This window comes from Myxocyprinus asiaticus, chromosome 11 (genome assembly GCF_019703515.2).
Source record: "Myxocyprinus asiaticus isolate MX2 ecotype Aquarium Trade chromosome 11, UBuf_Myxa_2, whole genome shotgun sequence".
Taxonomy (NCBI): Eukaryota; Metazoa; Chordata; class Actinopteri; order Cypriniformes; family Catostomidae; genus Myxocyprinus; species Myxocyprinus asiaticus.
The window spans coordinates 13,424,645-13,438,534 of NC_059354.1; the positions used below are offsets into that span (position 1 = coordinate 13,424,645).

General features: G+C 43.2%; 1 protein-coding gene across 1 annotated transcript in view; it reads left to right on the forward strand.

Annotated features, from left to right (window-relative positions):
• The window catches only part of LOC127448186 (collagen alpha-1(IV) chain-like), an 88,432-nt gene that overhangs the window by 70,253 nt on the left and 4,289 nt on the right, over positions 1 to 13,890 (forward strand). Inside the window, exons 33-51 of the mRNA XM_051710533.1 lie at positions 44 to 133; positions 250 to 402; positions 825 to 923; positions 1,029 to 1,118; positions 1,663 to 1,802; positions 1,876 to 2,006; positions 2,111 to 2,187; positions 2,371 to 2,469; positions 2,706 to 2,756; positions 2,846 to 3,031; positions 5,500 to 5,633; positions 5,712 to 5,784; positions 5,918 to 5,989; positions 9,929 to 10,057; positions 10,188 to 10,286; positions 10,493 to 10,705; positions 11,587 to 11,764; positions 11,860 to 11,974; positions 12,448 to 12,620. Coding sequence (XP_051566493.1) covers positions 44 to 133; positions 250 to 402; positions 825 to 923; positions 1,029 to 1,118; positions 1,663 to 1,802; positions 1,876 to 2,006; positions 2,111 to 2,187; positions 2,371 to 2,469; positions 2,706 to 2,756; positions 2,846 to 3,031; positions 5,500 to 5,633; positions 5,712 to 5,784; positions 5,918 to 5,989; positions 9,929 to 10,057; positions 10,188 to 10,286; positions 10,493 to 10,705; positions 11,587 to 11,764; positions 11,860 to 11,974; positions 12,448 to 12,620 — 2,302 coding nt within the window. The remainder of the gene's footprint in view (positions 1 to 43; positions 134 to 249; positions 403 to 824; positions 924 to 1,028; positions 1,119 to 1,662; positions 1,803 to 1,875; positions 2,007 to 2,110; positions 2,188 to 2,370; positions 2,470 to 2,705; positions 2,757 to 2,845; positions 3,032 to 5,499; positions 5,634 to 5,711; positions 5,785 to 5,917; positions 5,990 to 9,928; positions 10,058 to 10,187; positions 10,287 to 10,492; positions 10,706 to 11,586; positions 11,765 to 11,859; positions 11,975 to 12,447; positions 12,621 to 13,890) is intronic.

Below are 13,890 nucleotides of genomic sequence, written 5' to 3' on the forward strand. Positions count from 1 at the left end.
TTTGGAAGTTTTTTATTTTTTATTTTTTGTATTTTTTTTTCAGGTCCAAAAGGAGAAATTGGGCTCATGGGGATGACAGGACCTCCTGGATCGCCAGGTTCCTTTGGAAACCCTGGGGCACCTGGACCAAGAGGTGTGGGAATACACATTTAAGACTCAATGGTGTAACTTTGGTCAAAATAAGATACTGATGCAGTTAACTGGAGTTGCCTTAGCTAAATCTTCATGGAATTGTTTTGGCTCTTTCAGGTGACCCTGGTGTGACTGGGCCCAGGGGACAGTTTGGTGAACCAGGTCCAAAGGGTGAAAGAGGGGAGCAGGGTCTACAGGGGCCACCTGGAAACATGAGTGATGTGGACATGGAGCACATGAAAGGGGATAAAGGAGATATTGGAGACAGAGGTACGAGTCAATGTCATATTAGTTTAAGATTTCAAAGGCAAACAAAACCCTGTCACTGTCATACTAAATACTAGAAAATGTTGATAATTATACTCCCTCTTTTGTAAAAGTTTAACACTTTTCTTAATTTGAGATTATCAGGTGCTGTAAAATAACAATGTTTGTTGGAGTTTTATGGGAGCATGTGTCTCTGGATTGGTGGCTTCCGAAGAGGGCCACCATCAATGATATAGATGATTGGTTTTGTTTTTGTTTTGTTTTTGTCTTGCTTTCTTTTGTTTTGTCTATTCTGCAATGTCTACATGGCCATGGAATAGGTAATATTTTGGCTAGAGTAGGTATTAAGGGATTTAGATGTTTTTTGGTCGAAAATCTGTGTTCTCTTAAACTCAGTGTACTTTTATTTTAACCTTTTCTACCAGGTGATCCTGGTCTTACAGGAGAAAAGGGCTATGCTGGAACACCTGGCGACCCTGGAATGCCTGGAAAGGACGGAATGCCTGGATTACCTGGACAGCCAGGTTAGTGTCCGAAGCAATAATCTGAAAGTGAAATGTAAATTATGGTGGCATTTTAGTGCCATGTTATTATGAAAAATGTATTTGAGTGTTCCATCTCCATTACAGGTGATAAAGGTGACCCTGGAATTCCTGGGGTGCCAGGACATATTGGAGAGCCTGGAGACACAGGTCCAAGAGGAGACATGGGATATCCAGGTAGATTCAGTATTCTCCTGTCTTACATGTTTAACTGGGTTAAGGCTATTACCTACAAAAGGGGTAGTTCACACAAAAATATAAAATTCTGTCATCATGTACTTACCTTCACCTTCAAATGGTTTCCAAACCTACAGTAAATGACTTCCTTCTGTGGAACACAAAAGGAGATGTTAGGCAGAATGTTAGCCACAGCTACCATTAACTTTCACTCATCCTTTTCCATACAAGGAAAGTGAATGGTGACTGAGGCTAATATTCTGCCTTTCATCTCCTTTTGTGTTCCATGGAAGGAAGAAAGAAATATAGGTTTTGAACAACAGAAGGGTGAATAAATAATTAAATATTGTTTTCTTTATTTTTGGGTGAACTATCCCTTTAAATAGCTACCAATTCTTCATCAGCATGCAGGTGCTGGTTATACTGTAGCATAACAGAACTGTGGCTGTTCATCTGTCTGATAAGCTCTAGTGATAGTTTAAGATGGGTCACACAGATACTAAAATTTATACTGTTTGACAGTGAGCCATTTGTGGTTCTTTAGGTTCAATGGGGCCAAAAGGCACTAAAGGTGTCGGCGGGTCACCGGGCCACCCTGGATTTAAGGGTGTTGATGGCTCCAAAGGAGAAAAAGGAGACCCTGGACTGGCAGGAATAGGAATCCCCGGTCCCCCTGGAGAGAAGGTATGTTTTTGTATATTCAGTGTAAATATCAAGGGTACAATTGCAATTTTCTTGTTGTGATATGTCTTTACAGGGAAATATAGGCACCCCTGGTTTCCCTGGTGAACCTGGACATAAGGGACAGAAAGGTACCATGGGAATTCCAGGTACTCCTGGAAGTCAAGGACCTAAAGGAGACCCGGGACTTATTGGTTACCCAGGCAAGTTGCTTACAATGACCAGTGCAAATTACTGTTCATCAGACAGTTTTATTAACAACTTTGGGCAATAGAACATGGTAACAATTACGTTCTTTCCTGAGCAGGTAGTCCAGGGAAGCCAGGTGAGAAAGGTGTCAGTGGATTGCCTGGGTCTCCAGGAGACCCTGGGTTTCAAGGACGTCCCGGTAAGTAAAACTGAATTGATCATGTATCTGATATTTAGTGTAATTGATTTGTGGTTTATGTGCACCTGCACCTGACAAATCAGTTAAAGGCACATATTTAATGCTAGACAGCTTAAAAATGGGCTGTCTAATGTAGAATCATTTGGAGAATGTCAATCCTCATCAGGTTGCTTTTTTGACCAGGTGAGCCTGGTCTACAGGGTCCTCCAGGTCCACTTGGTGAAAAAGGTGAACAAGGAGTAGATGGCATACCTGGATTAACTGGAGAGAGGGGAGAACCTGGTGAGATTCTGTAGCTCTAAAGGTGTTTGACAAGATGTAGAGTGTGGAATCACTGAAAGGATAATGATCAAAAAGGGAAACAATGTGAATTCTACAGATGCATTAAAATAAAAGAAACATTCTGGACTCATTTAAAAGACTAGTTACAACTATAGATGTAAAGTTTGTTAAGCCGACTTAATAATGCACTGCATAGGACTTAACCTGTTTAAATCCTTGTTTGTCCTCCTCCTCAGGTGTACCAGGGAAAGGATCACCCGGAATCCACGGTCAACCTGGCAGCAAAGGTCAGAATGATAGATGCCTAATACTTAGAAATCATTTTACTTGGTGTCTTATGGTAAAACAATTTGTAGTTCTCCTTGTCTCTCTTCAGGTGACAAAGGAAACCCTGGTCTTCCTGGCATTCCCGGCAGTCCAGGTATTCCTGGAAGCAAAGGAGAGAAGGGACTGCCTGGATTCCCAGGGGACCAAGGATGGCCTGGAGAGAGAGGACTTCCAGGAGCATCTATGGAGGGGCCTAAAGGGGACAGGGGAGCTTATGGGGCGCCAGGAGAAAAAGGTGAACTCAATACATCTCACCATAGAGAACATTCTGTCAAAAAGTTTAAGGAACTCTCCAGAACTCTCTAAAATTTGTCTTCAGTATACAACCCAATTTCAAAAAAAGTTGGGACAAGATGGAAAAGATGAAGGTGCATTAAAGTACATTAAAGGTGCACTTAGTACATTTTTTACCCATTAAAAAACGTTTTTCTCCTAAAGAAATACATTTTAATTTTAAAACATATGTATAAAATCATGATCACTCACATGAGATGATCGAGGACTTTAGTCATATCAGTAACCTTATAAAAGCTGTTTTTTTTCTACATGGGGCAGGGGCGCCATCATGGGGGCTGCCATTTTGGAATCACATGACCAGCTGAATACTTCTCACTTAATACCATCTTGTTATTGGACACTTTCACTCTTGGATTAACTTAATCATGGCTGACTGTGAATAGTGAATATCTAGAATGGCATCTGCAACCAGAAACTATTGATTTTGAATGATGCTGCAGCCACACCACTAGGTGCCACTGTAAGTCCAAGATGACACGATCAAAAAGCTACTGAGTGCACCTTTAAATGCTTAAATGCTTCTATTCACCCTGTGCTATATTGGAAGCGTCACAACAGCACATTATTTGATGTTTTACCTTGTGAGTTTTTTTTTTATTATTATTATTTATTTATTTGAAAATATACACTAAACAAAATTGGAAATTCGAGTGTTTACAAACTGTGTAACATCACCATTTCTTCTTATAACACTTATTTGGATACTGAAAACACAAGTTTATGTTTAGCAAGCAGAATTTCCCCCCATTTATCTATTATGCAGGTTTTCAGCTGCACAGTTGTAGGCTAAATGTGCTAATGATTTGACCAAAACATAATAATCTGTAATAGTGGTCGACCGATATGGGTTTTTTAATGGCCGTTGCCGATATCGATATCCAGAGAGCAGGGTGGCTGATAGACCGATACAATGCCGATATATATCACACAATTTAATATAGTAACAAACATAAAATTGCTAAAAAAATACAATTATTTAGCACTATATTTATTCAATTTCACACAAAACAAAAAAACAAAACAAAATTTTGTATTTTAAATGGTAGATAGCAGTTTCTTCAGATTTTTGTTTAGTCATCACATTTGAGCAATTTTAGTAATTTATTGATGAAAATGAAGAAATTGTTAATATATTAGGAAGAAGGAAATAACAGTACACACAGTAGTTCAGCAACCATGAATGGCATGTCCACGTTAGCAGTCGCATTTACTAAAAAAATACACAATCAAACCAATTGTACATACAGTGCATAGTGAATAAGACATTTACTTATAGCACACGTGACATGCTTTTACCTTGGGCTGCATCCGAAAACGTAGGCAGCTGACTTGCTACCTTGCTGCCTAATCAGTTAATGGCTTAACTGACATCTGTTTGAATAATTGAACACTTAAGGAAACTGATCTCCGAACAGTTTGAAAAGAACCTTATTTTCATCGTACCCTCATATACAGCCTCCGGAGGCAGCATTTTCCTGGTTTTGGAAGCAGCCTTGAAGTTGCACTCACATGCTCGGATCCATCTCCTGACAATTTAAACGGCCTGGATCGCCTACTTCATGATTTGTAAATGAGAGGAACTTTTGATCCTGATACTGAAGTTTTGATTCTGGCTGATAGAACATGCGCTTCAGAGGAAGATATTAGATGAGCACTCGATGGGAAGAAGACGCTGGATTTTCATGAGGTTCTGAAATGACATCTGTTTAAACGAGATATGTGCATATTTGCAGACGGTATATAATATAAGTTTTATTGATATTTGCCTTTTATCATAAGAGAAGTTACAGGTAACTTTTGAGGAGAGACTTTTTGAGTTAGAATACGTGCTTCAGAGGAAGATTTATGAGCGTTCCACAGGACGCTGGATCTGCTGAAGTTGTGTGAGGTTGGTTTATTGGATATGCACATATTTGCAGATAGTATGTGATAATAGTTTGATTGAAATTTGCCTTTTTGTCATTAGACAAGACAGTTAAAAGTTACAGGGAACTGTTAAGGAGAGAGAGGGAGAGTGAAACAGGCAGGCACTTTAACATTATGAGCTCAGACGCGTCTGCTGTGGCTCTGATGTGCGGACCATTTAAATTACACTATGTTGCACACCGGTCTATTTTTGTAGTAACACGAATGCATATAACAACAAAAAGAACAGTGACTGGCTATTTACATGTCTCAGATGCTTCACATGTAAGCAGGTGATTTTTGGCACCCTAAAAATCGGCCAAACGGGAAAATTTATCAGCCGATGCCGATCATTAAAAAAGTCAGAATATCAGCCGATTTATCGGCCTCTGCGATATATCGGTCGACCACTAATCTGTAATGATTGATGCATAAACACTGCTGGAAACTCAAATACTATCGGATCTTATATCCAAGTCATTTTTATTTTTTTTATCACAGGTGCAACTGGTGATCCAGGCCCACCTGGTGTACCAGGCAGTGCTGGAGCTAAAGGAGAAAAAGGAGATGTGGGCTTCCCTGGCCCACAAGGCTCTCAGGGTTATAAAGGAGACAAGGGTTTCACTGGCATCCCTGTGAGTTTGTTAAGGCTGCAAAGTTTTGCCTTTAAGTAAAAATGATAGAGTAAGCTTTAATACAGATGTACTCTTTAGGGTGAACCTGGATTGCCTGGCTATAATGGACCAAAGGGTGAGATGGGACCTCAGGGTGTTCCTGGTTTCCCTGGTAAGAGTTAAGATGGTGTTTGAATTGACAACATCTTGCTGTACATTGTATCTGTAATTTACAGTATGTCATCCTTTGTAGTTAAAGTAACGCATTATAGACATGTAAATTAAATAGTTCTGTATTTCTCCAGGTATAAAGGGTGAGCAAGGAGTTCTTGGTCCTAAGGGTGAGGGTGGGGACAGAGGATTCCCAGGGCTAAAAGGTATGAACAAAAGGTATTGTTTTTATGGCTGACATTCATTCTTAGTCTTGTCATTAATTTAGGCCATTGTAGAAAATCTGAAATATACTATATGGCCAAAAGTTTGTGGACACCCCCTTATAATTAACGAATTTGGTTACTCCATTAAATCCAGTAAAGAAAAATCTTAATGTTTCTTTATGTAATGGCTTGGGCTTTGTGTGCTTCCAAATTTGTGGCAACTGTTTGGGGAAAGCCCTTTTCTGTTTCAGCATGACAATACCCCTGTGAACAAAGTGAGGTCCATAAAGAAATACTTTATGACTCCCTTGTATCGATGTAGTGACACAAGGGGTCACTCTTGGGAGCCCGAGACACCTCTGGTCTTTGATAAAAGGCCAATAAAAATGTACGAGTGGTATTTGCATGCCACTCCCCCAGACATACGGGTATAAAAGGAGCTGGTATGCAACCACTCATTCAGATTTTCTCTTCGGAGCCGAACGGTCATGCTCACTGAGCTGAATTCCCACGACTGTTCATTCACCTCTGCTGGATCTGACGGCGCATTTCAGCGGCTTCTCCCTCCTCTGCACTGGTGCACTGCAGAGAATGCCCCTGGGCGCTTTGGCAGAAATAAGAGTATATTTCTCTAAAAGAGCAGCACACACGGAACGTCTTTTTAAAGACGCGTCTTTTTAAAGATGCCTTTCCAATTGTGTGTTATTCCTGGTTGCGCTCGTTATCTCTCACCTTCTGACGGTCACGATCACTGTCTTTCATGTCTGGGCACTGCTCACGTGGAGACAGCGTTCGTGGATGATCATGTACTCATTGCGAGGACATGTCCATGGCAACAATGCAGTCGCGGCTCGCCTTTGTAAGAAAGCAAGCCACCCCAGAGGCTCCCCACCTCGGTCCTTTTACCCACGGGTATGAGGCCAGTGCGGCTAGCACTGGGGCGCTTTGGGGACCCCAATGGGACCGCCTCCGCCGGGTATCCCCCCGCGGACCTCCCATTCCCCAGTACGCTCGTCTGCCCCGATTGGGCTTCCGGATGAGTCCGCCGGCTCATCTCACGGCGAGTTCGACCTCTTATTCGGAGCCCACGAAAGTGATGAGATCTTGAGCGCAGCATCAGAGAGCGGGCTTGTCCAGTCGGACGCGGAAGCCTCAGCTGGGCTCCTCCCTTCGGGGACGATTGCCCAGTTACAGGCTGACGCGGAGATGATGACATGCTTTCCCGGGCAGCCGTGAGCGTTGGTTAGAATGGAACCCTCCACTCTTCCCTGAACCCTCGTGGCTTGATGATTGGTTCTTGGGCTCGCGGCTCCGCTCAAAGCCCCACCCCTGTTCCTTTCTTCCCGGAAGTGCATGAAGAGCTGACAAGGTTGTGGGAGGCACTTTTTACTGCCCGGTCCCGATCTTTTCAGCTTCCCCGCCGATGGTGTGGTGGCCAAGGGCTATTCGGCAATCCCCTGGTGAATAAAGGCGCTCGCAGTGTACCTATGCCCGCAGAGCGCCGCCACCTGGCACGGGTGACCAAAGCCCCCATCCAAGGCCCGTAGGTTTACGTCGTCTCTGACGGCCAAGGCCTATGGTGCCGCTGGACAAGCTGCCTCCACCCTGCATGCCATGGCTCTCCTGCAAGTCTGTCAAGGCCCTAAAGGAACTACACGAGGGTAGTTCAGCCCCGGGATTGATGCTGGAACTAAGCTTGGCGACCGACCTCGCTCTCCGAGCGACGGAGGTCACTGCGCGGTCTCTCGGGTGGACGATGTCCACATTAGTGGTCCAGGAGCGCCACCTTTGGCTCAACCTGGTCGAGATGGGTGAGGCCAACAGGACACGGTTCCTTGCTGCCCCCATCTCCCAGGCTGGCCTATTCAGCGACACCGTCAATGACTTTGCCCAGCAGTTCTCGACGGTGGAGCAGCAGACGGAGGCTGTCCGGCATATCCTGCCCTGGCGCGGCTCAAGATCCCGCACCCCCTTTGGCCCGGCCCCTGCATGGAGCCCACCGCAGGAAGCAGACGCCACCTGTCTCGCGGCCGCCAAGAACCCGTGAAAGGCTTCAAAGCACCCTTGAGACGGGCGACCCTGGGACGATGAAATCTGCTGCTCTGGAGCTGGTAAGCAGACCTCTCCATCCCCGGTCGAAGGCCGGGAGGAGAATCTTTTTGTTACCTTTGCATTTAATTGTGCTGTATGCCCAAGTGGCTGCAGTACTCAAGAGTTCAGCAAGAGTGGTTTCCTTGTTCCCTGGGTCACGTATCCAGTGTGCACGGCCATCATCATGACCACCGTCCACCACTCTATGTGGCAGGTTTGGTGCTCCAGCAGTGGTCTCCCGCCCCTGAGCGCCCAGCTGTGGCAAAAATCCGCCCCCGATGTGACAGTCTCCACGGGTCACGAGGACAGGTCTCTTCCTCCCCCGTCCCTGGCTGTTCTGGGGGTGGTCACAAGGAGTCAGGGAAGTGCTTCGATGTCCCTAGACTCAGCACAGCCACGACATGGTGTGGCACCTCGAGCTCCGCCCCGCCGCAAGGCCCCACCTGCCGGTACGTCAGACAACGTTGTCCCTGTGGTCCCCCTTGCACGGAATTTGGACGTGTGGCTTGCGCTTTTCCAATCTGTCGCGATGGCTGGTCCGGACCGTCCGACTCGGCAACGCGATTCAGTTCGCCAGGCATCCGCCCAGGTTCAGCGGTATCCACTTCACCTTGCTGAAGGATGAAAACGCTGCTACCTTGTGCGCGGAGATCACTACCCTCCTACGGAAGGGTGCGATAGAACCTGTCCCTCTGGCCAAGATGAAGAAGGGGTTTTACAGCCCCTACTTCATCATACCGAAAAAAGGCGGTGGGTTGCGGCCAATCTTGGACCTGCGAGTACTGGCTCATTGATGCCATAGCTATGGCATATCACGCCCAGGACATGCCGCCCCCGGTAAGGCTACGAGCCCATTCTACCAGGGGTGTAGCGGCCTCCTGGGCCATGGCCAGGGGTTCCTCTCTAACAGACATTTGCAGAGCAAGGGAACATCATGGTTACTTGTGTAACCTCCGTTCCCTGATGGAGGGAACGAGATGTTGTGTCCCTCCTGCCACAACGCTGAACTACCCGCTGAAATGGCCGGACCTTGTCTCGGCTCCTCAGCATAAAACCTGAATGAGTGGTTGCATACCAGCTCCTTTTATACCCGTATGTCCGGGGGAGTGGCATGCAAATACCACTCGCCAATTTTCATTGGCCTTTTATCAAAGACCAGAGGTGTCTCGGTCTCCCAAGAGTGACCCCTAGTGTCACTACATCGACACAACGTCTCGTTCCCTCCATCAGGGAACGGAGGTTACACAAATAACTATGATGGTTTACTGTGTCTGGTGTGGAAGAAATTGACTGGCCAGCACAAAGCCCAGACCTGAACCCCACTGATCACTTTTTGGGTGAACTGGAACAGCAACTGTAAGTCAGGCCCCATCGACCAACATCAGTTCCTGACCTCACTGATAGCCTTGTTTCTGAATGAGAGCAAATCCCTGCAGCCATATTACTACATACAGTATAGTGGAAAGCCTTCCCAAAAGAGTGGAAGCTGTTATTACAGCAAAGGGGGAAATTGATGCCTAAGGTTTTGAAATCAAATGTTCATCAAGCACATATGGTGTCCACAAACTTTTGGCCATATAGTGTATATAATGTTGAAAAGAAAAATTATATATCAGAAATACACAATTTAGAAAGCAACTGGACGTTCTTCTTATTGAAGACCTCCTTATATTTGGAGACCTCCAAATGGCTTCCTCAAATCTCTATTTGATGTACCCACTTAGATGAGTGATGAAACATCTTTTCTGTTATATGAAAAATAAAATCAATTGCAATTTACAAAAGTCTATGTTACAATTGATTTGAAACTATTTCACATGCATTTAATGTTTTCATTTTCATTTCAAGGTAAGGAAGGCCCCCCTGGGCCCCCCGGACCACACACATTCGTGAAGGGAGATCCTGGTTTTCCAGGACCACAAGGTCCGCAAGGTCCAGTTGGACTCCAAGGTTTCCCTGGACCGAAAGGAACACAGGGTGAGTGTTTCAAATATCTGATCTTACAAGCTTAAAAAAACAGTAAACACTTAAGAGCAGTAAGCAGTTCAAATGAACAACTCATGCTTAATTTAAGTTGACATCTCTTAACATGAAACCACTCTCCTAGGTGTGATGGGACCTCAAGGTTTAAAAGGAGCTGATGGGACACCTGGATATAATGGACATCCTGGGGCCAAAGGAGAGCCAGGACAAACTGGACCCTCTGGTATGTGCACTGACACACATAATCTGCTCCTGCAGAACTTGCAGAATTGGAATGCCCCTTTACTTTATCTTTTGTTAAATATTTTGGCTAACTCGATGATACTTTTAGATATCAGCCTGCACGTTTTTTTCTGGTCCTTGTAATAACTATCACATCATTATGCCTAGCAGCTTCTGTTAGCTGATCCCAAATTCTCTGTTTTCTAGGCCCAAGAGGGTACCCTGGACCTCCAGGGCCTGATGGTGTCCCAGGACATATTGGCCCTCCTGGCCCTTCTTCAATGGACCATGGCTTCCTGGTTACCCGCCACAGTCAGACTGTTGAAGTTCCACAGTGTCCAGAGGGAACCTCACTGATCTATGATGGATACTCCCTGCTTTATGTTCAGGGCAATGAGCGATCACATGGGCAAGACTTAGGTTAGCCTGACAATCACACTACCATGTGCACACTACCAGTCAAAGTCTGGATACACCGGAACATTTTTTTTTTTACTAGAGTATGAAGTTATCGAAACTATGAAATAATACTAATTACACAAGAGTCAGACAAACAAACAACTCTTTAGAAAGGTGAAATTTGATGACATCAATTTGGATCAAGTGCAGTTTGAATATAATCTGTTCTAAGACCTAGTGAGCTGCCTTGTTGTCTGCTACCTATATAGGCAGCTACCTCCTAAAGCTGCATTCTATCTGAAATAGAACCTCATAAGTGACTGATTTGGAATAACATACACTACCAGTCAAAAGCTTGGACATGCATTGTTTTAGAACAATTGTAAAATTATCCCAGCTATCAAATAACACAACTGGAAGTACAAGCAATCACATGGCCAAGACTTACAGTCACACAGATCATGCACACTACCAGGGAATTAGGTAGGGATCAAAAGTGTTAAACAAATAAAAACTATCTTAAATTTTAGATTCTCCAAAGTAGCTACACTTTGTCCAAATAACAGCTCTGCACACTCAGGAATTTATCTCAAATAATTTCATGAGGTACTACCTAGGATGGTTTTGAAACTGTACTGAAGGAGTTCTCATGTATGCTGTACACTAAGCTGCTTTTCCTTCACTACCCACTACTATAATAAACATTTTTGTTTTATAAAGGGATTCATATGTAGGCACAATTTACATTTGTCAACAAAACATTTAGGCATAAGCCTTTAGATCAAAAGATTTTAAAGATCACGTGAAACAATTTAGTCAAATCTATCCTTCTAGTGCATTTAATATTAGAAGATTAATCAGAAATATACAGTCCCTGTCTCAATGCTCTCTTTACCCTATAGGTACAGCTGGTAGCTGTCTAAGGAAGTTCAGCCCTATGCCTTTCCTCTTCTGCAACATCAACAATGTATGTAACTTTGCATCTCGTAATGACTACTCCTACTGGCTCACGTCTCCTGAGCCCATGCCTATGAGCATGGCCCCTGTTACCGGTCAAAGCATCAAACCCTTCATCAGCAGGTTTGTGTTCTTTTATCACCCGTTTGATATTTCAGCGAGTAAGAATTTCTTTCCCTCCTTATCTGTATGCATGTTTTCATGTGTGTCTGTGACAGATGTGCAGTATGTGAGGCTCCCGCTATGGTGATAGCTGTGCACAGTCAGACCATACAGATTCCATCCTGCCCTCAGGGTTGGGATTCCCTCTGGATTGGATACTCTTTTATCATGGTAAGTAGACTAAAGAAATAGTTCTATATCACTGTAAAACAGTGGTAAAACGGTGAGACATTTTCAGAGCACATCAGGGAAGGTGCATAAAATTATCATGAATTCACTTAGTAAAAGCTAAAACAGAAAAAAATTCAATTGTAATAAGACACAACTATTTCTGAGCTTAGTAGGCTGTAGCTATGCCTATGTGAATTTGTACATTCTGCCTCTGTTAGACTGAATGGAAGGCTATCGAGCATTGTTGGTGAATTGTTTAAACTAAAATATGACAAATTAATAAATAAATTCATATAAAATGATCTAAGATATGATCAATTATAAAAAATATAACACTAGAGGACCCTGTTGAAATCTGATTACTTTTATCACTTTCTAAAATGAAAGAATTACAATCTCTCTCTCTCTCTCTCTCTCTCTCTCTCTCTCTCTCTCTCTCTGTCTGTCTGTCTGTCTGCTTGTCTGTGAAACAGCACACCAGCGCTGGTGCTGAGGGTTCAGGTCAGGCTCTGGCCTCTCCTGGTTCTTGTCTGGAGGAGTTCCGCTCTGCTCCCTTCATCGAGTGTCATGGTCGTGGCACCTGCAACTACTACGCCAATTCCTACAGCTTCTGGTTAGCCACCATAGAGGATAGCGAGATGTTTATGTAAGCTTTGAAACCCTTTTAAAAATACTTTTAGCATTTACATGTATCAACTGGTTGTGCCTACATCTCTTATGTTTATTAACCTTTTTTATGGATCCATCATATTCATGTTTTTGATCATTTTGATTAGTTTCACACAAAATATATCACATATCTAGCTCACGCTTGATCAAGATCACCCCACGCTTCCTGTAGCACTAGCCATAGATGTGGCTGTCTTGTTGGGCACTTCTCACGCACCTTACAGTCTAACTGATCCCGCAAAAGCTCAATGGGGTTAAGATCCATAACACTCTTTTCCAATTACCTGTTGTCCAATGTCTGTTTATTTGCCCACTCTAACCTTTTCTTTTTGTTTTTCTGTTTCAAAAGTGGCTTTTTCTTTGCAATTCTTCCCATAAGGCCTGCACTCCTGAGTCTTCTCTTTACTGTTGTACATGAAACTGGTGTTGAGCGGGTAGAATTCAATGAAGCTGTCAGCTGAGGATATGTGAGGGGTCTATTTCTCAAACTAGAGACTCTGATGTACTTATCCTCTTATTTAGTTGTATATCTGGTCTTCCACATCTCTTTCTGTCCTTGTTAGAGCCAGTTGTCATTTGTCTTTGAAGACTGTAGTGTACACCTTTGTATGAAATCTTCAGTTGTTTGGCAGTTTCAAGCACTGTACAGCCTTCATTCCTCAAAACAATGATTGACTGATGAGTTTCTAGAGAAAGCTGTTTCTTTATTGCCATTTTTGACCTAATATTGACCTTAAGACATGCCAGTCTATTGCTTACTGTGGCAACTCAAAAACAAACACAAAGACAATGTTACGCTTAATTTAACAAACCAAATATCTTTCAGCTGTGTTTGATATAATGGCAAGTGATTTTCTAGTACCAAATTAGCAATTTAGCATGATTACTCAAGGATAAGGTGTTGGTGTGATGGCTGCTGGAAATGGGGCCTTAATGTCCTGTCTATACTTTGTGATAAGTTGAACACCACTAACAGCAAAATCAGTACATTATTCCAAACCTTTGGCTGCCAGTGTCTATATATATATATATATATATATATATATATATATATATATATATATATATAGTATATATATACAGTGGCATGCAAAAGTTTGGGCACCCCTGGTCAAAATTTATGTTGCTGTGAATAGTTAAGTGAGTAGAAGATGAACTGATCTCCAAAAGGCATAAAGTTAAAGATGAAACATTCTTTTCAACATTTTAAACAATATAAGTGTATTATTTTTATTTTGTACAATTTT